The following is a 25137-nucleotide window of genomic DNA, read 5'->3' on the forward strand; positions in this document are numbered from 1 at the left end:
GCAAGGATTTGTACCCCTGTAATCACTTGGCCGTCCACACACTGACAAATTTTGAAAAGGAGCAGATTTCAAACAAATTTTCTGTTTTTTTCTAATAACTTTTTTTATGGTTGCCCAATCAAGTTCAAATTTGGTATGGTAGTTCAGTGACCAGAAAACACATTTTGAAATGCAAGTTTGGTGATCTATGTCTTCTGGTTTGGAGCTGGGGTGGTGGGGTAGATTCCTTTACTATGCATAAGAATGAAAAATTTTTTTATGGTTGCCCAATCAAGTACAAATTTTTTTCACTGACAGAAATACATATTTTGATGCTAAGTTTGGTTCTCTATGAACCCATGGTTTGGAGCTGGGGTGGTAAATTTCTTAACTTTATATAAGAATGCATTGGCAAAGAGAGATAACTGCTGAAGATGTTCCCCTTGTAAAGTGAATGCTGCTTAGGAGTCCCTTGGGATTAATTAGCTTTCCTCCTGAAGAAAATCCAAGCATTATCTTTATCTGTCACATTGAGATTAATTACCATCTATATAATGCAAATGAAGTTTGTTTTGAAGTTAAATCAATTTGGAATGCTATGAACACTCTGAAATGTGGATTTAAATATAAATTTTTATTATTTTTGTTTGATAGTTATGATTTCATTGAATTCTAAAAAAAGAAATAGATTAAAGAAGATTTTTTGATTTACTTTTTTTCACTTTTTTCACTTTTTTGAAATGTATTAATTCAAGAATATTATTAATTTTTAATGTAGTTTATCATTCTATCATTAATACTGAAAAAGTTCTTATTGTAAATTTAGAAGAAAATGATGAGAGAGGTAAAATTAATTTTGGGATTAATTTCTTGCCTCATCAGAAAATTTATAGGCTTTAATTTATCTGTCACTTTAAGGTTAATGAAAACCTTTGAGCAACTGCTGTTTCAAAGAATTCATGTCAATTTTCATATATTTGCATTCATTGAAGGCTGGCATTTTATATAACACAAGCTTCATAATTGTTTAAATATACATTCAATGTTAAGTTATTCTTTACTGCCTAATGTAAATACAAGGATATTATTTTCAGGTTTTTGAATATTCAGGAATTAGAAATTTTAAGAATACAGTTGCTGTTGCTTATTCTTCGTACATTTATTAATCATTCTGTAAGCTGCACCCTTTTAATTCTACCCCATGGCGGGGCCCTTGCTGACTGGTCAGTTTTCTAGTCACAGCTAACCTGACTTTTAATTTTGACTATCATCCAATCTCTAAGTGGATGCAAGAAGTTGGCATACAGGGTTTAATATTGATATCAAGTTCACAAAATCGAACATTTTCCCTTCTTGGTAACCATAGCAACAGTGTTGTTTTCTTCATCAAATTTTATAATATATGATATTCAACTTCAGTTCTAACAGATAAGTACTATTCAAGCTGAGTCCTTTAATTTGTTTCTTGATTATATGGCAATTTAATTATTAATGCAGCGAAAAATAATTCACTTTTAAGCACTGGTACTTTGTTTCCATGGTAACACTGCAAAGTAGTAATTAAACCCAATTTTTCTTATGGTTTTAGTGTTGCAAGGTCCTAAGGATGCATATTTGCCAGTCTTGAATTTTCATGTTTTTCCTCAAGACAGCAGCATTAACCCAATCTTAGTTACTGGTTTTGCATGGTTACACTGTGTTACCATGGCAACCATAAAAGTTATTTATAGAATAATATTGCTTATACTTATATACTTAAGGTCAAACATTTTCATTGTTTTTCTTAAGTCATTGATTGAGTTTGAGCATGTATCACCCCGAATTAGTAAATATGGAGTGTTTTTCAGCATATTTCAGCATTTTAAATGTATTCCAAACGTACCCTTGGTTACCACTTACTTAGAGATATATTCTAAACAGTTTCTTTACAGTATAAGTGACATCAAGGTGTCATGTTTTTGTGAGAATAGTTTGTTTGCTTTTTCTAGTTTTTATTAAGACACAGTCAAGATTTAAAGTGGCTGAAAATCTCGATTTTTCAAACTTTTCCGGCTGTTGCCATAGCAACCGAGACACTTAGCAACGAAATTTTGTTTGATATTTGTTTCTGGTGTCAAGTACTAAGCATGGGTGAAGTTTCATAAAAATCGGTGACCATGCGTGGCAATGAAGTTTAAGTGGTTACAGAGAATGGCTATTAAATAATGAGAGAAAGTCAAGCTTAGGCCACACCAATTTCTAACATAGTTCTTCGGATTTTCAAAAGTAAAAAGTGAGGCGAGCGAGCGAAAATATTTTACAAATATTATTTTTCATTTCGGGTTTCAAAATTATGAGGCGAGCGAATATAATTAATTTTAGTGGCAAAAATTTCTATTAAGCTCTTCTCTTTTTTGTCAAACATCTCGGATCCTCTGATTCCATTTCTATTGCTATGTATGGAACTACTTTGTACCCAATGTTTATAACTACAGTACAAAGAGGTATGCAATTGAAAAGAAATCAAGTACTTTCCCACGGGCTAGTGGCAGCTTTCAAGTTACTAGCCCCAAGTAAAAAGTTACTAGCCCACATAGAGGGACAAAAATTAAAATAAATACTACATGTAATGTTGAGAAAAAATTAATTCTTAAAAATGTCAGGGTACTGAGGTCATTCTTTTTAAAATTACAGTTAAAAGTTCTCAATATTAATCATGCATAAATTATTATGAAAGAAAATTAAAATTAATTTAAATAAATTATCTTCCCTTTTTCTGATCATTGCACTAGTAGCTCATTTTGATTTCATCTTATATCATTAAATACACTGGAAATATATTTTATGTAAGTCACAAAAACCTTATCTTTCAGTTGATTGGGTGATCGTAAATAATATAATGAGATATCTGCATGTATTTACCGTGAATGGAAGAATAGAGGAAATTCGGATTAGGAAAAACGATCGTTTTTGGAAGTAAATAAGTCAGCTAGAACTGCAAAACAGATAAGATTCTGGAGATTTATTGACAGTAGGAGCATGTTTTCTGGAAAATTTTAACTGCTTGGGAATTTTATAGCAAAAACCGAGTAAAAATACTGATTGTATTTGTACTTGTCATGTATTGTGTGTGTAGTTATGTTTTTTACTAGCTCGACGGGCTACCTCCTTGCAGAAAACAACTAGCCTGACCCCCCAAAATGGTAGCCCCTATGCTAATGGCTCACCCCTGGAATAATCTGTAAAAAAAGTAATATATTTCACAGGCATCTTGCAAAACTTCACAGGACTGCTACAAAGTACAAACAAAGTAATATCATTCTGTTTTCTGAAAATTTCTTTTAAAATGCAGGAAAAAAATTATATTAAATATTTTTGCACGCGCGCGCTCTTTTATAATATTATCGCACATTTGGATTTGTTGAAAATATACAGCCTGACGCCGTGACGTCAGACTATATACAAATGAGAGAATGGCCTTAATGTCATATGATATCTGTATTGTATGTCATGCAGTTCAGGACATTATTTATTGAACAGCCCTCGTTCAAGTTAACAAGCTGAACATGAATATTGATCATGTCCTATCAATATTCTCTCAAAGGTCCAATATTCACTAACTATGTTTTAATATGATAGTAGTTTACAGTCATATCCAGTATAGTATGCAGTGAGTCTAAACTATAATTTATTGTAATAAAATATACTACATGTAGTTTTATGCTTTATAAAACGAATACACTGTAGTTGTATACATTCATGTAAAAACAACCAGATATCATTTCACTGTGGCTTGCAGATGACAAAATGGCGACAAATTAACTAGGATTTTCAACTTTCCATATTAAAAAGGGATAATTCAAACTATGCATTTCTCAAAATTATACATTCTGAATTCCTCTTCACCAACGTTTGTGGACAAATTTGTCAATTATCACACAAAAAGATAACCTGGTATTTAAATGAGATTTATTAAGGAATAGACACTATCAGGCTATTAGCATCACAATCAAGTTTCTCTCCACTGCATGTCCTTTAATAACATGTGTTTCCTCTTCATCTTGAGCCAGGAGGGTTTTCCCCGGACCTCGTCGTTGTAGTGGAGGAATGGGTATTTCGGGGGAGGTGTGGGAGGCTTGAATGGATGTACAGATTTTAACTTCTCCCGTAAAACCTCTTCATCGATATCTTTAATGTCTCTGTATCGATCTAAATATCTGAAATTTACATCAAAACAAATGTTTAAGTAAAAAATTCCTTCAGTGAGGCCCTCAGAGCTGTCAGTTGGCTCATGCCTTGCACACAAACCTCGGAGATGAATGGTGTTCTATCATTTGCTAATACAATAGTGATCCAACCCAAAATAGTCCAAATATCATTCCTTTAATAAAATCTGAGTTACTTTTGGGCATGCCCAAAGCCATACTTCTGCTTTCAAAGACTATTAACAAAGTTATAATCAAAACAGTAGACAAGGATGAATTTGACAAGTAATAAAACATTTTTTATGAACGTTATATATACAAATTATGAAATAAGTTAAAAGGCAGTTCCAGTGGATAAATGCATCAATTTGAAGCATACATGTATTCCTCCACCAACCACATTCAAGGTTTGTATGGAGTATAGCAGGATCAGTTGTGGATTGTCGATTGTTAATGAGAGATAAAGTAAAAAACTATAACTTCAATGTACTCACAAATCAAATGGCTGTTTATGTGGAAACTTCTTCTGCTTTGGGTGATAAGAGGCTGGGAATACAAACTCAAAACATGGCTCTTTCATACCTACAATAAAGTACAAGTTAATACCATTTTCTTCCAATTTATATATGATCTGTTATGTGTAAATTACACCTTTTCAGGATGAATCTATTCTTATTAAGAGATATTCCAGGAAGCAATACTATAGCCTATTTCTGTTACACAGTTAAAGTGACTTACCAAGCTTGTTCCAGAAAACTTCTCGAACACTCTCATCATGCTCACACTGGAAGAAACTAATCCCAGCTGGTGTGATATGATCCTGGTGTTTTTCATAGAAGTCAAATGTTTTGAATGTCCTTTCCCTTAGAGAGCACCTGTTAAAAGTGACAAACATCTGCTTTATTATGAAATAGTCCTTTTTATATCTATTGTTAAACAAGAGGACCAGAAACCACACTGTTCACCTGAGCACTTTGGCTAGAAAAAACAGAAAATCAGTTCAGTATTGCAAAGTATAAACACGACCAATCACAGCTTTCTGTTTAAAGATAGTTTCTACGTATTTCTAATAATAGTATGTAGAACTTTAATTGCCCCATTATGGCCCCACCCTACCACCGTGGGCCATGATTTGAACAAACTTGAATCTACACTACACTACGATTTTTTGAAACATAAGAAAAAAACAATTATGGCTTTGCAATTCTTGAGAAGAAGATTTTAAAAGAATTTTCCTATATATTTCTATGTAAAACTTTGATCGGCCATTTTTGCCCCGCCCTAAGCTCAGGGGTCATGATTTGAACAAATTTGAATCTACACCATCTGAGGATGCTTCCATATAAATATGATCAATTATGGCTTTGCTATTTATGAGAAGAAGATTTTTAAAGAATTTTCCTATATATATTTCTATGTAAAATTTGATCGGCCATTTTTGCCCCGCCCTAAGCCCAGGGGTCATGATTTGAACAAACTTGAATCTACACTACCTGAGGATGCTTTTAATCTTGAACGACAATTTATTAGTTCAACCAAATAAGCAAGTATTCATGGTCTTTAATAGCCATGATTAAATCAAAACATGGGCAATCTATTGGGGAAATATAATGAAACATATTGAAAGCCAAATGCATGCTGTATTCACCATGAAAAAATATATATGCATCAACGTCAAAGACATCAGAAAAATTTTTTTTTCCTCCGTATAGATTTTAAAATTTTGAAATCTGTAAACCAATTTAAAAAAAAAAATATTGGCCTATATATTACCAAACATGACTATGCTGTTCTTGAGAAGATTCTGAAAGATATTTTCTATATATTCTTATGTAAAACTTTGATTACCCATTGTTGCCCCACCAATGTGAGTCATTATTTGAACAAATTGAATTTACATTATATCTAGAAGGTTTCAAATAATTTGAATTTTTCTAACCCACTGGTTAATGAGAAGAAGATTTTATACACCCACCCAATTCACACTATTTCTTAGTTATCTCCCCTTGGAAGAGGGTATGGCCCTTCATTTGAACAAACTTGAATCCTCTTTATCCAAGATGCTGTAGATTCCTAAATATAAGCGTGGAATTAATTATCACGTAACTTGGCGTGAAGTGTCGCATGTGAAATAAAGTTACTCGCCTTTTTTTCTATGGTGCTGGAATCTATGAAAAATATCTTGATCAACCGTCCATTCGCGAATTATTATTATCGTGATTGAAGAGCCAATTACCGATAATAAGTATTCGCAAAAAATAAGGAATCTACAGTACTCTGGTTGATATTGGCCCAGATGTTCTTGAGAAGATGAAAATGTGACAATTTTACAACAACAATACAGACAATGGACAAATTCTGATCAGAAAAGCTCACTTGAGCTAGGTGAACTAATAAGAGAATCAAAATTTCTAACGGACTGACTACAGTACCCCTTTGCAACAAGTTAACTGTCTTACTAGATAGAACGTTCTATCGTTAAATTGATATTGTTATTCTAACTACTGTCTCACGTGTTTGGTGTTAAACTGTCCCTGCTGAAGTCAATTTTCTGCTCTTGTTTAAACAGGACAAATACACAGCGATGGAATCCAGTTCCTTTCACCGGGAACACCTGCAGATAATCACAGAGTACTTCCCCTTTGCTGACATCATTTCCAGGTATATTTCCCCTGTAATTAAACAAAGATAAATAAATAAATCTATACCATCTTTAGAATTATGTTTGCAACCCTCTTCTGACTTAGGTTTAAAAATATATGGTAGGGGTAGGAATTTTTTTCTGAATTAATGGATTGGATCACATGAAAATATTAACAGATAGACAGACAGAGCAAAAACTATATACACGTACCCCCGAATCCTTGATTAAGGGGCATAAAAATATCTTTAAACTAGAGCAAAGCTCGTTGCAAGGCAACAAGTAGGTCTTCCGTCCTGTTTGACCGGAAGTAACTTTCATTTTAAAAAAATGACTAAATACAAGCAAAAACTGTTTAAATCCTCCAAATCTATGTTAACTAATGCAAAAATAAGCCATTTTTCCTATTTCCGGTTTGACCGGAAGTGACGACAACGGACGTAAAATTGAATTTTATGCTCCCAGTGACAGATGTTACCCAAAAACTTGTCAAGAACGGCAAAAATACGCGTTTCCCGACTACTTCCGGTTTGGCCGGAAGTGACGACGCCGGACGTATTTTGACGACTTGAATAGATTAAGCTTGACATTTTAAACAACTTTGCTTCTTTAACGTATTACAAATTCTCGCTACTTTTTGAGATATAAAGGAAAAACTTTTGGCCCCTCTAGACCCTTAATTTTAAGGGCCAGCCCTTTTTCTGACATATCATTTGAAAGATCTTCTAATTCTGCACAAAATATATTCTATATATTTTAACAAAATATTTCTAGTTTAAGAGATAAAAAGCAAAATATGAGTAATTTTTGGTTCTTTTAAGCGTTCTAATTTTTTACCCCTATATAGCGCCATTTTGAATAGAGAAATCGAAAAACAAAAACCGATGTACACAACTTCAATTCCTCTATTATCTAAAATCAGTAGAATTTCTGCTCCAGCTTTAGCCGTCTCTGAGCCTTTGTCTGGAAACAAAAGCCTATAAATTTTCGTTTAAAGGGAAAAAACTCAAAACCAGAAGTGACTTTTTGAAATTTTAGACAGCATTCTGATAGAGTTTATTAATGTCTATAACCTCTGAAAATTTGAGCGAAATCCGTTGAGAAATGAGTGAGATATGAGGCCTCAAAGTTGCGGTCTAGGAAGTAGAAGAAAAAAAAAGAATAATAATCTTTACCAACAAAATTAGAAGAAGGTCTTCCGTTGGAAACGGAAGACCTTAATGAAGGATAAAAATTGCTTGATTTAATACTAGAGAAGTGATTAGTCTTTAAGAAGTAAAAGCAATAGCCAGTGGTGATTCTCTCTACCAATAAACTAGAACTGTTCAAACGGGACAAAATACCCCCTGCTGGGTTTTTCAGAAGTAAATTTTTCCATAAGAAAGATATGGACCGGAATTATGAAATTTTTCTTCCAGTGACCTTGAACTTCCCCAAATGACCTTGGGTCAAGGTCATGACACACCCTTGGGTCATGGGCAATCTTTGTGTGGAATGACAACCTACCAAGTTTATCCATAGGAAAGATATGGACTGGACACGAATTATGAATTTTTTCTTCCAGTGACCTTGAACTTCCCCAAATGACCTTGGGTCAAGGTCAGGACCCTCGGGTCATGGGAAATCTCTGTGTGAAATGAGAACCTACCAAGTTTATCCATAAGAAAGATATGGACCGGACACAAATTATGAAATTTTTCTTCCAGTGACCTTGAATTTCCCCAAATGACCTTGGGTCAAGGTCATGACACACCCTTGGGTCATGGGCTATCTTTGTGTGAAATGAGAACCTACCAAGTTTATTCATAAGAAAGATATGGACCGTACACAAATTATGAAATTTTTCTTCCAGTGACCTTGAACTTCTCCAAATGACCTTGGGTCAAGGTCATGACACACCCTTGGGTCATGGGCAATCTTTGTGTGAAATGAGAACCTACCAAGTTTATTCATAAGAAAGATATGGACCATACACAAATTATGAAATTTTTCTTCCAGTGACCTTGAATTTCCCCAAATGACCTTGGGTCAAGGTCATGACACACCCTTGGGTCATGGGCAATCTTTGTGTGAAATGACAACCTACTAAGTTTATCCAGAAGAAAGATATGGACCAGACACAAATTATGAAATTTTTCTTCCAGTGACCTTGAACTTCCCCAAATGACCTTGGGTCAAGGTCATGACACACCCTTGGGTCATGGGCAATCTTTGTGTGAAATGACAACCTACTAAGTTTATCCATAAGAAAGATATGGACCGGACACAAATTATGAAATTTTTCTTCCAGTGACCTTGAACTTCCCCAAATGACCTTGGGTCAAGGTCAGGACACACCCTTGGGTCATTGGCAATCTTTGTGTGAAATGAGAACCTACCAAGTTTATTCATAAGAAAGATATGGACTGGACACGAATTATGAAATTTTTCTTCCAGTGACCTTGAACTTCCCCAAATGACCTTGGGTCAAGATCATGACACACCCTTAGGTCATGGGCAATCTTTGTGTGGAGTAGTAGATTCTAATGTCTCTCCGTAAGAAAGAATTGGACCGGACACGATTGCACAGACAGACGGACAGACAAACAGACGGACAGAAGACAGACGGACAAGGTGATTCCTATATACCCCCCAAACTTCGTTTGCGGGGGGTATAATGATGGTCCTCTTCATTTTACTTACATTAGCCATTGAAGGTACTCTGTTATATTACGAAGTCCTCTACTTTTTACTTACACTAGCTAGTGGAGGTACTGTGTTATATTAAGAAGTCCTCTACTTTTTACTTACACTAGCCAGTGGACTGAGTGGAGGTACTGTGTTATATTAAGAAGTCCTCTACTTTTTACTTACACTAGCCAGTGGAGGTACTCTGTTATATTAGGATGTCCTACTTTCTACTTATACTACCAGTGGAGGTACTCTGTTCGGTGGTCCTCTACTTTTACTTACACTAGCCAGTGGTGGTACTCTGTTAAATTAGGATGTCCTACTTCTTACTTACACTAGCCAGTGGAGGTACTCTGTTCGGTGGTCCTCTACTTTTTACTTACACTAGCCAGTGGAGGTACTCTGCATCATTATCCTGAAGGTGACTGTCAGGGGCGGTCATTAACAATGTCCATAACGTGTCTGGCTCTGTCTCGTAGAACACATTTGGAGGACTGCCAGTCTACAAAGTAATAGTAACATCATCACATAATGACATTAAAAATTAAAATAAACCAACTGTGGTAGTGTGCATCCTTAGATGAATAATCCATGTAAGTTTAAGGCCAAGGTTTTCAACCAGTCCGTTTTCCTCAGGTATGTTTAGGGTGGAGCCATAGGGCTTATACCGGTAGTAACTTAAGAATGATACCTGCACCAAAATCTTTAACCAAGTATAGTAAAACATGCTGGATGAATCAATCATGCAACTCAAATCAACTTCAAGCTGGTTATATTCATCCAGAAAATGAAGGTCAGATCCAGCATCCACAGCAAATATGGTGGCATTTATCTCTATATTCATCATCCATGCAAGTTCGGTCACCTGAAAATTACTTCGAAATAGTCCTGCTCCAAAAACTTTAACCTAAACGCCAATGCTGATCATGAGTTTTTAAGGTGAGCTAAAAATTAATTTAGTTTTCAAATTATTTTCTGAAAAACAAATGCAGGCAGGGTATTCTCACATTAAAGCCGCTTCATCCGAAACAGGCACATATTATCTCAAACAATAAAAGTACGTCATTACATAGATAATATATAAAATAAATTATAAGACTGATTTAATAGTTTATTACAACAATCTTTACATGGAAAACATAGTAAGTAATCCTTAGTGAATCCTTACATAGATCAAAACCTTTATTGACAAACAGAAGTTCCTGACGGGAAGTGAAGATCTGTTGTGAAGTCACCTTTGAAAAAAATAAATTTATCGTTTATATCTAATTATGAAGAGAATTCAAACCCGAGTATTTTTTTTCCATTAGTAGAAGCCTCAGTCATGATATATCTTTTAAAAATTAAAGAAACTAATTGAATATAATACATAGTAATTTTTATATTAATATGCATATTTTAAGGATAAAGGAGAATCAGATATTTTTAAAGAGTTTTTTACAAGGAAGTTTAGTAACAACGGCTAATACATTGCCTTTGTTGTGAAAAAAAAATGCTCGGGTTTGTTCTTCATGAGTTATACATATAAGCGATAAATTTAATTTTTTGAAGGTGATTTCATGCAATATCAACAAAGGATTATTTTTTGTGTGACCTAACAAAAATTATTTTTTTTACTTTTGAATTTTGATATCTTTTAAAAGAAAAAGACTTTGGGGATATAATTTGACAAAAGTTGAAACAATTTATAGACAATTACTTTTCAAGAAGAAAAGCGAATATATTTTTTAGCGATTAGAATCGGACTGAGCGGCTTTAAGGAACTTGTACATGTACCCGATTCCTAGATCGATACTTTTAAGAAAAAATCCAGATCATACAAAAATCAGATTTGGAGGCATATCTACTGCAGGGTTTATTTTTATTTGTTCCATCATATTCTATATCAATCTTATTCAATCTTTATGACTTACCTGAGAGGGTTCAATCCTGTTCCCATGATACACAGGCAATTCACAGTCATCAGGAAGCTCATAGCTTACATCCAAGTTGACATGTGGGAAAAAATAGGCCCCTCTGAACAAATCCCGAAATAACCCATAATGCTCGGCAAGTCTGTGTAGCTGTTCCTGTTTGTTCGTCTTCCAAGATTCTTCTTCCACCTCGTGCAGGTCAATTTTTACTGAAAAACAATCCATAATGGAACATTAGATTAACAAATAATTATGTTTAACAATTATTTTACATATAAACTAATGTACATACCAAATAAGAGGTGAGCAAAAAATCAAAAAAGAAATGAAAAGAAAAAAAATTCACAAATACCGTATAAGTAGAAATTTTAGCAAGACACAAATTTATCGATTTGTCCTTAAAAATGGGTGTTTATTTTTAGTGAGATGCAAATTTAGCAATTTTAAAATGTTCACTAAAGAAGTTTTACAAATAAAACGCAATTAATTTTTAGCGATATGAAATTTTAGCGAAATCAGCACCCTCGCTAATAATGCCAAAATTTAATCCTCGCTAAAAATTCTACTTATACAGTAATATACCCTGGTATATTCATTTCTAGAAGCCTTAAGGAAATTTCCCTTTTTTTTATACAAAATATATTCAAATGTTCAAAAATAACATTGCCAAAGCTTAGGATTAACCTTACAGAGCAGTTCAGTGAACAAGTTTTACAGCAAAAGACATACATTTTCCCATTTAACATACATGAACAATCACAACAAAAGACATACATTTTCCCTCTTGAGCTACGGCCAGTAACTGTCTTCTCTTCTTCTTTATCACAGCTCTAGTTTGTGCTTCTATCAAACTATTTTTTGTTATTGGAAAACCGATGTTGATGTTTGGAGGTTTGGCTTGTTTTGTCAATTTCATATCTGCAACATAAATTCAGATAAAAATGTACATTCAAATAAAATTATTGTATATATATATAATTTTAATCATTTATGTTATATTATATAATTCAGGTTGCTCCACACAATATGTGTGCAGATGTCAGTGGGTAGAGGCAGGTGGATCAACCATAATCTACGAGAAAAACAAGTGATAGATTTCTCTATTTTCATATGTTTTAAAAAATGAAAAAGTAATCACAATCTTGACTTTGTATTTTGTAACAATATAGTTTATGCATGGTATAAAGGTTTGAAACATGGAGAGTCACCAGCACTACCTCCAACAAACAACAAACCTTCACAAATAGTAGCCTGCGTCACATACTAAACATCAGGTGGCCATAAAATATAAACAACAAGAACCCGTGGAAAGCAACAAACCAAGACCCAATCACTGACAGCAAGTGGCCTGAAGAAAGTGGCAGTGGTCTGTGGATTAGGCATACCCTGTGAAAACCATCAGGAGACATTACAGGTCATATGCTCAAATTGAACCCCAAAGACAAACATCGGGTAGGACATCCCAGGACAACTTGGCGAAGGTCATGTGAAGAGGAAATCAGACAGTGTGGATATAGCTGGGAACAATGGAAAAAGGCTGCTCAAAACAGAGTGTGATGGAGGACTGTTGCAGAGGTCCTATGTTCCAACAGGAACAAAAATCAACCATGATGGTACAAAGGAATTTTTTAGTACTGCTCATTGAAGAATTCCATCCAGTGGTAGATTTATGCTTTTTGAGTGATCTGCCCTTTCAGACGTAGCTATCAACTTGCCAAACAGTAGCTGCAACAAGATTTCCTGTGCACTTTTTGGGAGAATTTCATCACTTTTCACTGTTCGTCAATCAACTACCTTTCATTTTCTACTTCTAGACACATTTTTAAATCAATCTCTGTATTTTATCCATTTCCCAAAACCTTTAAAATGTCTCTATGGACCAAAAAGCCATCCGAGAAAAAAATTAAAACAAGCTAGTTTATTGATCTGTAGACATGACTATAAAGGGTTGGGAGGTGGATAAAATATACAGGTTGGTTAAAGAATGTGTCTAGAAATAGAAAGGTAGTTGATTACAAATGCCTTTTGCATTCAAGGCTCTCACACCACTTTTTGGGAATGGGTCCCTGTCCATCAAAATTGGGAAAAATAGCGACATTTTGGGAAATTTGGGGATAACCATTATTCTTTATAAACATGATATACTAGGTTTCTGATCTTTGTTATCAACCAAATTATTGCTTTACAATACAGAGGAATGTGAAAAACAAATTTAATTATTGCATATAACCAACTGTATTTTCTTTAAGGCCTAGAAAAAAAATGTTTGTTTCCGCTTTCCCGACCGACCCTAATTTATAGCGCTGACCCTAAATATTTTTTTAATGCTTTTGTCCCATGATGTGCAAGATTTCAACCAGGGAATTATAGCCTCCAACTTTGCAAGTTTTTCAAGACAGAAAGAAGTTTGGGTCACCTTTCTATTATAAGTTAAGTCACAGTAATGCTTGAAAACACCATTTCTTTTGTCATTAATAATACTTCTGTACACGTTTTGATTAAAGAAGCAAAAAAAAATTCCCCCCCCCCCCCCCCCAAAAAAAAAAAAAATTGCCTACCTACCTACCCTATATTTTTTTCAGCCTGAAAGCGGAAACAAACATATTTTTTTTCTAGGCCTAATTTTGGGGAGAAATAACTTTTGGGAAAATTAATATATTCAACTGGGAAAAAAGGTACCCTTTTTGAATTGGGAATGGGGCCTATAAATGGCCTCATGCAATTATACAGAATTGAGAGCCCTGCGGCCATTTATTATTATATTATTATTAAATTATCATGCAAGCCACTCAATTGATCACATCATGAAACTAAAAACTTGGACAGTTATCCTTAAATCAAGGACCCTGAAATGCATTTCATCATATATAAATGCACAATTTCACATTATAAATATGTGTTGTTGTTTTTTTTTTACAGTTAGTGACATCATATATGATTTCCCAATTATACATTTTATAACCATGATGAACCTGTTCAGTTGTAAGCTAATTCACAGTCGCTACATTGTGTTGGATTTTTTTAAAGCAGATATCCAATAATTACAAGGTTGTTTCTGAGGAAATTCGAAACGATAGAAAAAACTTTAAATTCACCTGCTAATCTCTGCTCAAATGTCCTTGCAACTCCTGGCGGTTTTCCACTTCTTTTTGATCGTAGACCTGTTGCATACCTTACATTTGTAAATTGATGCGAACCTTCACTGTTTAAGAGGGATTTTATCAAGCTGCCTTTCATTCCCTTTCCTATGGTCGCAGCCATTTTCACACTCGGAGCATCTCGGATGGCTTCCCATAAAATAATTTGAGGTCTTCAGCGCATGCGCATTAACAAGATTTATAATCTGTCAACTCAGCTCCCAAAAAGGAAAGTCACATCTTTATAAGGTGAAAGAAAATGGCAGATACTGGTAAAGACTACATCACAAATAGTGCTGATCCTAAGAACATTCAGGATTTAACGCAATTTGTAAGTGAACCATGTTTTTATCATTATCAGATCACTAATCTTGCACACAAAGATCAGTGTTGATCAATACAAGTTCAGACTTGAAGTCTTGAACATTTGATGATATAAAAAATAATTAAATACTTGAAATGTTGGATTATGCTATCTCTTTTGGTCCCTTCTTTTTTTTTTTTGTATTCTGCTTTATATTTTATGTTTTAATGTCCTTAATTTAAAAGGCCTATTTCAATAAATAAACTAAACTAATGATTTTCAACTATCCTGTTGTCACATTTCCTAAATTGTGTTTTTTTGGATCAGAACTGTAGGAATAAACTTGGTTTTGAGTTCTTTTAAATTGATACAGATATACATACAATTTTATAACTTGAATTCTAGGTTTCTGAATACAGTCAAACCTTGTTGATTTAGGCATTAATTAATCTAAACGCAAATTGGATGGATTAATGAAGCCTCCAAATTACTGTTATTTTACAATTGTTAATAATAAGTGTAAAATCCTGTTCCCCAAAAATGTGGGAAGTTGAAGCTTCCGTATTAATACTCTGCTCCACTGTAAACACCGTGGATCACACTGTTGCATCATTACCATGGTTTCTGAGCCATCTATATCGGTATATATATGTACTAAAATTTTGGGGTTATCTGTAAATTCATATGTAGATGTAGATTTAGGCTTTTTAAAGCACCCAAGAGTAAAGATCAAAGTTACTTACTGGTATTACAAATTTACAATTAATTGTAAATTTATCTTGGTATTAATATTGACTCTAGGAAATTGATCAATTAAGGGCCCTGAATAAAACATTAAAGCAGACTTTTAAAGTGAACTCAACAATACAGAAACTAAATTGCTTTGAAGATGGAAACGTTTCTACTTTACCATTCTGAATATTTAAACATGTTATTTGAAACAGTTTAATAAATGGACAGCTATTACATTTTTGATAAGCTCTGCGATAAGGGAGGATTTAAATGCACCCTGGAGTTTACAATCTCCGGCATTGTCTTTAAAGCTTTTCACCATTATAATGGTTTAGTGTTTACTACACTTGTCCACACTTGCACTTTTTGATAGCACTTTTTATACCTAAAAAGGAACGGTTAAATCCTTTGTGATTTGTAATTTAAAAGTATTGTTATGAATGCCTTGTTTCTGAATTATTTAAACAAGATGTTAATCCCCCCCTTATTTTTGGTGTTAATTACTGATACTTACATTTCTAAGTGTTTGATAAACATATAATTAATTCATATGTCTTAACAGTGTCTCCATGGAGGCAGCAATGATATGGAGTGATTTTCTACAATAAACAAACAAGTGGATAGAATGAATTCTGAATAACTTATGAGCCGTTATTGATCAGACAGAGATTTCAGGACTGTGTCTATATCTTCTTTGTTGATTTACAGATTATTTTTACATTGTCTTTGTCAAGATATCATCGCAGTCAGAATATAGATGCAAAAAGATTATTTCATAACTAGCACAGTTTTTTTTTTTTATTTATTATTTTAAAAAGATAACTGTGACAGTAACAACACATGTACCTCTGACCTGAAAACTGACATTTTTCTTCTTACAAATGAATTTTAAGCATCCAAATTTGATCAAATTCATGAAATTAAATATAAAGAAATGTTAAATCTATCCCAGGACTTTAACTTTTACTGCTTTATTTTTATTGGCAGGTCCAGAACCTCCTACAACAGATGCAGGATAAATTCCAGGGAATGTCGGACCAGATTATCAATAGGAATATCCTTTACCAAACAATTTGTACAAAAAAGTTTCAAGTTTCATCAAAACAAATGTAAAACAGATCTCTTTTTTCCATACAGCTTATTCCATGTTCTTATATTTCTCTTGAATAGTGGAATGTTATTCTCATTCACTGTAAAACATCTAGATCTACATGTAATTGAAAAGAGAAATGCATATCTTAAATAAAAGGGGTATTTCAAACATGTTCAATGCCATAAATTTATTAAATTCATTTAGAAACCTAAGTCATTTTTCCGTAATATGCATTTTACCCCTAATATCTCAAAACCTGGTTATTATGAAGTTTTCTTACTGTCCCATCAAGCTGAGAGATAATAAGGTTTAATATATTCATTATATGTATATAATTTTATATAAACGTATTTTGATGAATGTCATTTAGTTTTCCTTAACACATTTACTTGATGAAATGGGGAATCGCATTGATGATTTGGAGAAAAACATTGCCGACCTAATGACGCAGGCGGGAGTGGAAGATCGCGCGTAATATCCCAACATTCCATATTTCGTGTGTGGTTTTAGATGTGTGCCTTAGTGATCAGTGTTTCTGCACCCACCATTAGTTCATCTCGCTGAACAACTGGAACCAAAAATCATGAATGCACTAATTTATGTTTTGAAAATAAGAACATTTTACATTATAGGGATTTGGTATACATGTCAGCATAATTTCCACAACCATCAAGCTTAATTGCATTACATGTTCAGTGAGAGCTATACAATATGAACAATGATGTAAAATTTATCTGACCTGTTCAGACCATTGTGATAAGTGTAATATTATTTATTCTATTTTGTGTTTTATTCATGTAAAAACATTACAAATATATTATAGTTTTTTACACAGATTTCTTATTTTTATATTTGTTGGAATTTTAGATGATCAGACCAAGGTATATTTGGCAGTCTAAGCCAATTATTATATGATGCATCCTTGACTTATTTAAGTGAATATTGATTAAACTTACTTACATAATACTGGTAATTTTTCAAAGTGTCACAGCTTCTGCAGTGAAATTCATATTATAGCTCTTTATGGCCTCTAGAATACCCCAATTGATTTCAAGGTCAAGGCCATAAATTCTTACAATGCAAAAGCAAAAGCACAAGTAATCAAAGATTAGGTACTCACCACAATGAATGTTATCATTAAATAAAGAAAATCTTTTATTATTTCAAGTCTGTGTACATCCCAAAATCAATATTCATGCAAGTTTGGACTATGTAAAACTTGTACCGGTAGTTACTAGAAAATGGACCTGCTCCAAAAACTTAAACCTCAAGAACATGTCAGTCAGTTCCAAGATCAAAAGCAAAATCTTGAAGTGTCCATTCTTAGAAGCATCATCAAATCTAGTATATTCATAACAGGCCATAAGTATGATTAGAAGTCACTTATTTGAAAAATGTATTTCAGGTCTAGCATCTGAAGCAAGTTGGGTAGAGTACATCCGTAGATGCATCATCTATGCAAGTTTAGTCAGGATAGGGCTCATAGTTTGTTTAAGTCCCTCTCTAGAATTTTTCACTCAAATGGAGACACCACCACTTGCCCATGGAGAGCTGCAAATTTTGTCCTATACTTGGCAATTACAGGCAATAAGCAAGGAGGGATCTTTTTCATGCCAGCATGTACTGGGATGCAGGACTTCCGACTTCTGAAGGACTGGTCTCCATGTCTCACAGTGGGTTTGAACCTGCGATGTAAGGATCAACTCCGTGACTCTAGAGCAGATGCTCTAACCACTGGACCACATGGGTAACTTGGGGCTTACAGTTACTCGGGAATGGACCTGATCCAAAAACTCTTGAAAATGTAGGTCTGATTCAACATCTGTAGCAAGTCTGATATTGTCCTTCCCTAGATGCATCATCAACTCATTAACAAGTTTGGATAAATATGGATAAAATTCTCTTGTTTTGAAAATGTAGTTCAAATCCAGCTTCCAAGTATCATCCATGTTAATTGACTTACCTCATAAATTCTTGGAAATGAATCTGCTCCAAAAACTTAAACCTGGCCACTCATTTTGAAAATTGAGATCAGATCCAGCATAATAGCAAGTCATGTGCCCATCCCTAGATGCATCATCCGAGTGTTAAGTTTAATCCAGGAAGCACATGGCACTTGTTTTGTATATGGGGCCCCCTACTTATAAGTAGGAGTGCCCCATATAAGAAACAAATGTCTGTGCTAGGAAGAGCTTATTATGCCCCTGTAATCGAAGACTCGGGGTATGTACGTCTAGTAGTTTTTACCCTGTCTTTTTGCAATCTTTAAAAATCTTATTTACACCTGGACATCAAGCAGTCAAAATGTTGGTGTGATTGTAATAAGTATCGAGTCTTCTACCAAAATTGTGAAATTCATGGCCTCAGGGTCCTACTCTGCCTATAGGTATTAAGTAGGAGAACTAAGCATGTTAAGTTTATTGCTATGATGAGCAATGGTACCTCTTTCAAAAATTTTGAATGTCATGGTCTCTGGTTTAAAACATGAACCAAATCCAATTGTTGGAAAGTTGTTACATGTTGTTCAGGTGACTTATAAATTCCATGGGCCTATTGTCTTATAATTTTATTGCAATATTACTTGGCACACAAATAGACTACACTAAGATACATAATTCTTTTTATCGGTTTTTGATTTGATGAACAATGTTGCAATGGTTACTAAAGAAAGAGGACCACAGGTGCCTGAGAACCATGTAACAACTTTCCAACCATTCAGTTTGGTTCTTGTTTTGAACCAAAGGCCATGAAATTCTTTTTATCATCATAACTTTTTGCAATTTTACAGAGTGAGAGATGAAAAAAATGGATTTCCACTACTCAGTATATCAATGTATTGCCCTGTGACCCAACAAGAACCCCTGACCTTGGAGCAAAATGTATTTCACAATTTTGGAAAAGGTGCCTTTGATGATCATAAATGTTTGATTACTATCAAAGTGCAGATTTCAAAGCATTAATTCATTTTCAGTATAATTACTATATTGTATTGGCCTTAAAAACCATTCAGTTTGGTTCTTGTTTTGAACCTGATCCTAAGGCCTTGAAATTCATAATTTTGGAAGAGCCATCCTTCCTCATCATAACTTTGTACATAATTAATCAGTTTAACCATGAAATTCACACAATTATTTTCCTGGCTGTAACTTTGAAAAAGGCACTATTTCCTGAGGGTGTTGCTCATCATAACTATAGCACTATGTAACAACTTTCAATTATACCAGAGGCCATGGGAGAGCAACTCAGTTTACTTAATACCCAGGGGTAGATCAGAGCAACAAAGAGAAAATGCATTTCCATTTTCGTGTAATTACAAATTTTACATAAAATGGTTGATTAATACCAAAGAGCAGATTTCAAAGTGCTCTCTGACCGGGGGGGGGGGGGGGGGGGCATAAAAAAAAACTTTGCTAGATGCACCTTTCTTCATCATAAATATATATATACTTGGATCATTGGCATAAAATTCCAAAGGAAAATATTAAGATTATATAGATAATTAAACACAATTCGTGAAAATTTTGTACTTAGTTAGTTTATTTAATACACGCTCAAAGAATAAATGCATTTTCACTAGTCAATGACTAACTCTGCTAGGGCCATAAAATCACAAAGGTGTAACTATGTACTTAGTTAGTTTAAATTTAGCATTTTCACTATATAATGATCTACAGTAAACATTGATTGAAGCTGGCTGACCCTGGGGCCATAAAATTCACAATTTTGTAGGAGGCACTCTTGCTCTTCCTATGGTCACAGAAAAGGATACAATTATTTTCCTGGCTGTAACTTTGTAATGAAAATTTTTGGAAGCTCACACTTGGTATAAAGATTGTTTATGTATGTCCATGAGTAAAGAAGAAGATTTTTAAAGATTGCAATAATTATAGTGGTGTGCCATGACCTTGACCAGGTTAGCAAGTTCAAGGTCACTGGTAACACACAACACATGACGCACGACACACAACGCACGGATAGCAATAGGTCACCTGAGTTACTCAGGTGACCTAAAAAAGGTTTACAATTTTCTAGAGGAACACAAGCTCTTCACACATAAAAAACCCAAGTTGTGTTGTCACATTGAGCTCATACAACACTACAACTGTGGCTAAGGGAATACAACTCTTAAAATATAAATGACAAGAAGTTTGTGGATTTGCACATTTATTAATAGCAACCTAATCAGCTGTTTCAAAATCTTAATATGCAATACTTAATGAAAGTTAATAGAACTTTCACAGCTAAAACATGACAAAGTGATGAAAAGAAGCAGCTGTTCACTACAGTATCTGTGATACCTGTTCTACACACGCACTACAGAGGCCAGGCCTGATTTATCACTAATATTGTCAGAGCTGCTGCTTTCATCTACGGACATCTTCCACCCCAATTTTCTTTTCAATTGGCCTAGTCTTTCCAGTGAATTATCTTTATTTGACAGTAATTTGTAAACATTCTTTTTTACATATGACATCAAGAATCTTAACATACTTTTAGGAAAATTTAGAAACAATTGATTAGAAATTTTTCTAAAAAGATGTTAAAAGGTAAAGTTGCCCTGGTCAGATAGTAATAAAACAAGTTGACTCTCTGTAGTGGTGACAAAATGAGGGTGAACATCAGTCTGAGATGATGACATTATAATTCTTATTCTCCTCTTAGAAGTACAAGCACTGTGATATGCTAAATTAACAACCTAAAAATAGCTTCGTAATACTACACCAACCAATTAAAAAAAATAAAAGAAAATGCCTCCGTTAATCTGTCTAATGATTCTCAAAGTTGACTAACAAATATGGTCTTTCTGTGATCGCCATATTAAGAGGCAGATTTCATAACTTGATCACGTTTGATAAGAAAATGAAGCCAAATCATAAAATGTACCCCATAGTAAGATACAAATTTGTAAATAATAATCCCAAAGAAGAATATTTATAGTATACAAAAAGATGTAAAATCACAGACTTCAAAATACAAATATTGTCTGATAATGAGATGTATAATCAAAACAAAGCTTAAACAGCCTAAATATGGTCTTTTCTAATACCTAGACTTGCCAAATTCTTATTCAAAATAATGAGGTGGCCCTTTGCTGCAGTTTCATGATGATGATGAATGGTGGTATATGTATATCATGTTTAAAGTTTGTACTGTATGATTTCTGTTGAAAAAAAATTATCTACTTAAATTTAAGTAAAAAGACATTTCTAAAGAAGTTTTAATTTCTCTTTTTGGTGAATTTCCTTTAATCTTTAAGAGTAAGTATGTCCATGGGATGTAGGTGTTTCGGATTTGTCAAAACATTTCCTTGGAATTTCATCAAAATTCAGAATTTTTTCCAGGTAGTCTTCCTTTAGTTTTAGTTTAAAACCCAATGTATCAAATTAAACTTCAGTCTTGGCCAATCAATCAAACTTGAATTGTTTATTTTAGGTTGAAAAAGGTTTGTGAGTAAAATATTCATAAATGAATAAAAGTAATAATTGTCCAACATGTAGCCACTATTGCACACAGATGTTTGCTAAATATAATAATGGGTAAATAACAGCACCTTAGTACTCAGAATAGAAGATATTGCACACCAGCATAAATACAGATTATAATCATAATAGAGAGTCTAAAGCACTGAGACCCTGTTTTTGACCCAGGGGTCAAAACATCTTACTGTTAGTAACATTTGCATACAAAAAAAAAACAACTGAAAAACTTCTGACAACATGAAGTAAAAACAAAAGTATATAGTAACGCTAGGAATAAAGCTAAGTTTATATAACAAATGCTTCAATGACACTTCTAGGCCTGAAGCTGTGATCTTCCCGACAAATCATACTACCGTCATTACAACCATAAGTTAACATAGTCCATCACAATGTTTCACATTACATTGAACTACAGTTTTTCCATACACATCAAGAAAAAAAGCTTAAAAGTACAAATATATTTTTCGTTTAAAATGAAATACATAACAAATTCATGTGTAAAATAATATTTTAGATCAAAATGGTTTGCTTTGTGTAAAAGTCTGATAAAATTAAGCATCATGTGCTCAAGTGTTTATTTTCCTTTCCCCAGTTTTTATAGTCTTTAATATAAAATTTTTGCATACAAATACAAATAGGCAATGCCTATTGTCCAATTCATTCATCCATTTTATTTTTTTTTTAATAAATATCGTCTACAAATTTAAGCCCCCCCCCTCCAAAATTATCCCTGTCCAATTCCTTCTTCAAGTTTTGTTTCACACACAACACATACGAAACTACGAAAGATTTTTTTCAATAATGATTAAGATTTGATAATACTAGTACAAGTATATTGATTTGTAATAATTTACTATAATCATGAGAAAGATATATAAAAAAAGTTTTTTTTTCTTGGGCATTTTGGGTATACTGTATTAAATTATACGAAAATAGATGTAGTCTCATATGTGCCAAATCACACATAAATCTGTCTTGACTATGTCTCAAAACTACCTCACAGATTCTGACAACCATTTGTATACAGAGTTTACAAAAGCAAAGAAAAATTAAATGCAAAACACGTACTGTGCTTCAGTGTACAAAGTGAAAAACTTCTTTTGCCATTTGGAATAATAATTGTATTAATTGCTTGCAATAACTAAATCATCAAAACAAAATGTAATGCCAGACTGTGTGTACCCTTTATCAAAGCAAATGAGTGATGAATGATATACCAATTTTACTCGTTGTAGTCTAACAGTCATAAATATACATGCACAGCATAGAAAATTAACTGCTCTAAATACTTTTTTTCAAAAAATCAGATCATTATCAAGTCAACATTAAGAAAATATTATGCTTAAATAAGCAGATATTAAAATGAAAATGAAATTTGCCAGTCATCCAAATGCAGAAATTGTGTTCAAAATGAATTTGACAAATTCACTATCGATCACAAGGAAAATAAAACAAAGGTAGAAAACTGATGATACTCAATATATAATGAAATGTACAAGATAATAAATATTAAAAGGCAAATATTGAGCCGTTCTTTATAGGAGGAGGTAATTCCATAAAAGTTAAAACACAGTATATTTACAAACCTCAGACAATTCAACATTTTGCTAACATATATGAGAACCGGGAAATTCTTAATTTGTTTTCAAAACAACAAATTTAATCAATAAACATATGAATGTATACATATACATGTATCTGGCACCTTTTCTAGTACTGATTTTCTTCGATCCACCCTTTTATTTTCTTTGGAAGAGGAAGCTGCTGAATATGGTCATAGCGAGTGTACTGGCGAATAACAAAACGACATAAATACTGTAGAGAACGCACTTGAGTAAATCGTGAAACAGGTTTTGTCAGCCGCACAGGGAATGATGGAGCACCAGGGGACCTTGATCGTGAATAACAGAAAATGCCCGTTTGAGAGTCATTCATTGAATGTTCTATCAAGTCCACTATAGAGGGGTACCCCTCTGTTTCTGGCTGAGCATAAAAGCTAAACATTCCATTGCAATGTTCGATGCGTGTGTGCCATGTCCGGCCATAAGATCTAAAACTTAAACTTAGAAGGTATCGTTCATCTGAACTGTCCCGAACAAGGAAAGCACCGTTTTGTTGATTGGCAAGTTTATCCTCTGCCTCCACTCGTGTTATAGGGCCCCAGTACCATCCAAACTTTGACAGTCTAAATAGTTCCTGTGTCAAGTTCCAGACTTTCGGTGCCTCTCGTTCCTCATCACAATCAGTAAAAGTTGGGGCTCTTGTCACCTCAGTTCTGGTTTCCAGATATGGGAAAGGCATTTTCTCTGGACAAACATTACTCTCTTTCAAACTACCATTTTTTACGACACATTCCTTCGGTAGCTGATCATTCTTACATTTTTCTGTCACTTGAAATCGAGCCATATCTTTAGTCTTGCAGCTTGCTTTGTCTTTTTTCACATTCACATCATACGCATCAGTATTGTTCTGTATGTCACACAGTTTTTGGAAACTGTTTGAGGTAATATTCAGGTCTAGGCTATCACAACTATGAGACGACGAGTTGGACTTGGAAGAGTGGTCAGGAGGCTTCCATTTATTCTTGCGTTTTTTCGTGTCACGCTTTGAAGGCACAGTCATGTAATGGTCCTCAATGTGATCACTCTCGTGGCCGTCATCACTTTTACGGCGGAGGTTCGTCGTCAGACGGCGTTTGAAACTCTTTAGCAGCCCTATCTTCTCTTTTTTCCTCACCTCGTGACTGGATTCTGGGGGTGCTGAAGTGTTGGTTTCAGATGTTGCATCTCCATCCACCATTCCAGTTCCATCTTCGGGCGAACTTCGTCGGTGACGGTGTAACGAAAGCTTTACACTTTTAAACGTTATACGCTTCATCATCTGTGAGTCAAATGTGGTGTCATGGTTACTGAAAAATCCAAAATATTTGTAAAATTACGTCAATACTGACTTTCTCTGGGTGATACCCAAGTTGTGAGCAATTCGCGCATGCGTAGTACGGATT

General features: G+C 33.9%; 3 protein-coding genes across 3 annotated transcripts; 1 reads left to right on the forward strand and 2 right to left on the reverse strand.

Annotated features, from left to right (window-relative positions):
* Window positions 1–3910: 3910 nt before the first annotated feature.
* On the reverse strand, window positions 3911–14688 carry LOC134237502 (large ribosomal subunit protein mL38-like). The gene is made up of 8 exons (XM_062719588.1): window positions 14483–14688; window positions 12162–12305; window positions 11388–11596; window positions 9858–9976; window positions 6677–6835; window positions 4902–5038; window positions 4658–4745; window positions 3911–4175 (listed from the first exon to the last, which is right to left on the reverse strand). The coding sequence occupies exons 1-8, from the start codon at window positions 14646–14648 to the stop codon at window positions 3968–3970; spliced, it is 1230 nt and encodes a 409-aa protein (XP_062575572.1). The 5' UTR covers window positions 14649–14688; the 3' UTR covers window positions 3911–3967.
* A 32-nt stretch (window positions 14689–14720) lies between these two features.
* On the forward strand, window positions 14721–17483 carry LOC134237510 (heat shock factor-binding protein 1-like). Its single transcript, XM_062719599.1, has 3 exons — window positions 14721–14855; window positions 16548–16614; window positions 17043–17483. The coding sequence occupies exons 1-3, from the start codon at window positions 14784–14786 to the stop codon at window positions 17126–17128; spliced, it is 225 nt and encodes a 74-aa protein (XP_062575583.1). The 5' UTR covers window positions 14721–14783; the 3' UTR covers window positions 17129–17483.
* A 3317-nt stretch (window positions 17484–20800) lies between these two features.
* Window positions 20801–25137, reverse strand: LOC134237503 (suppressor of cytokine signaling 4-like). The gene has a single exon (XM_062719590.1). It carries the CDS (start codon window positions 25011–25013, stop codon window positions 23844–23846), a length of 1170 nt encoding a protein of 389 aa, XP_062575574.1. The 5' UTR covers window positions 25014–25137; the 3' UTR covers window positions 20801–23843.

Source organism: Saccostrea cucullata, unplaced genomic scaffold (genome assembly GCF_032062105.1).
Source record: "Saccostrea cucullata isolate Sc308-1 unplaced genomic scaffold, CSIRO_AGI_Scuc_v1 ctg289, whole genome shotgun sequence".
Taxonomy (NCBI): Eukaryota; Metazoa; Mollusca; class Bivalvia; order Ostreida; family Ostreidae; genus Saccostrea; species Saccostrea cuccullata.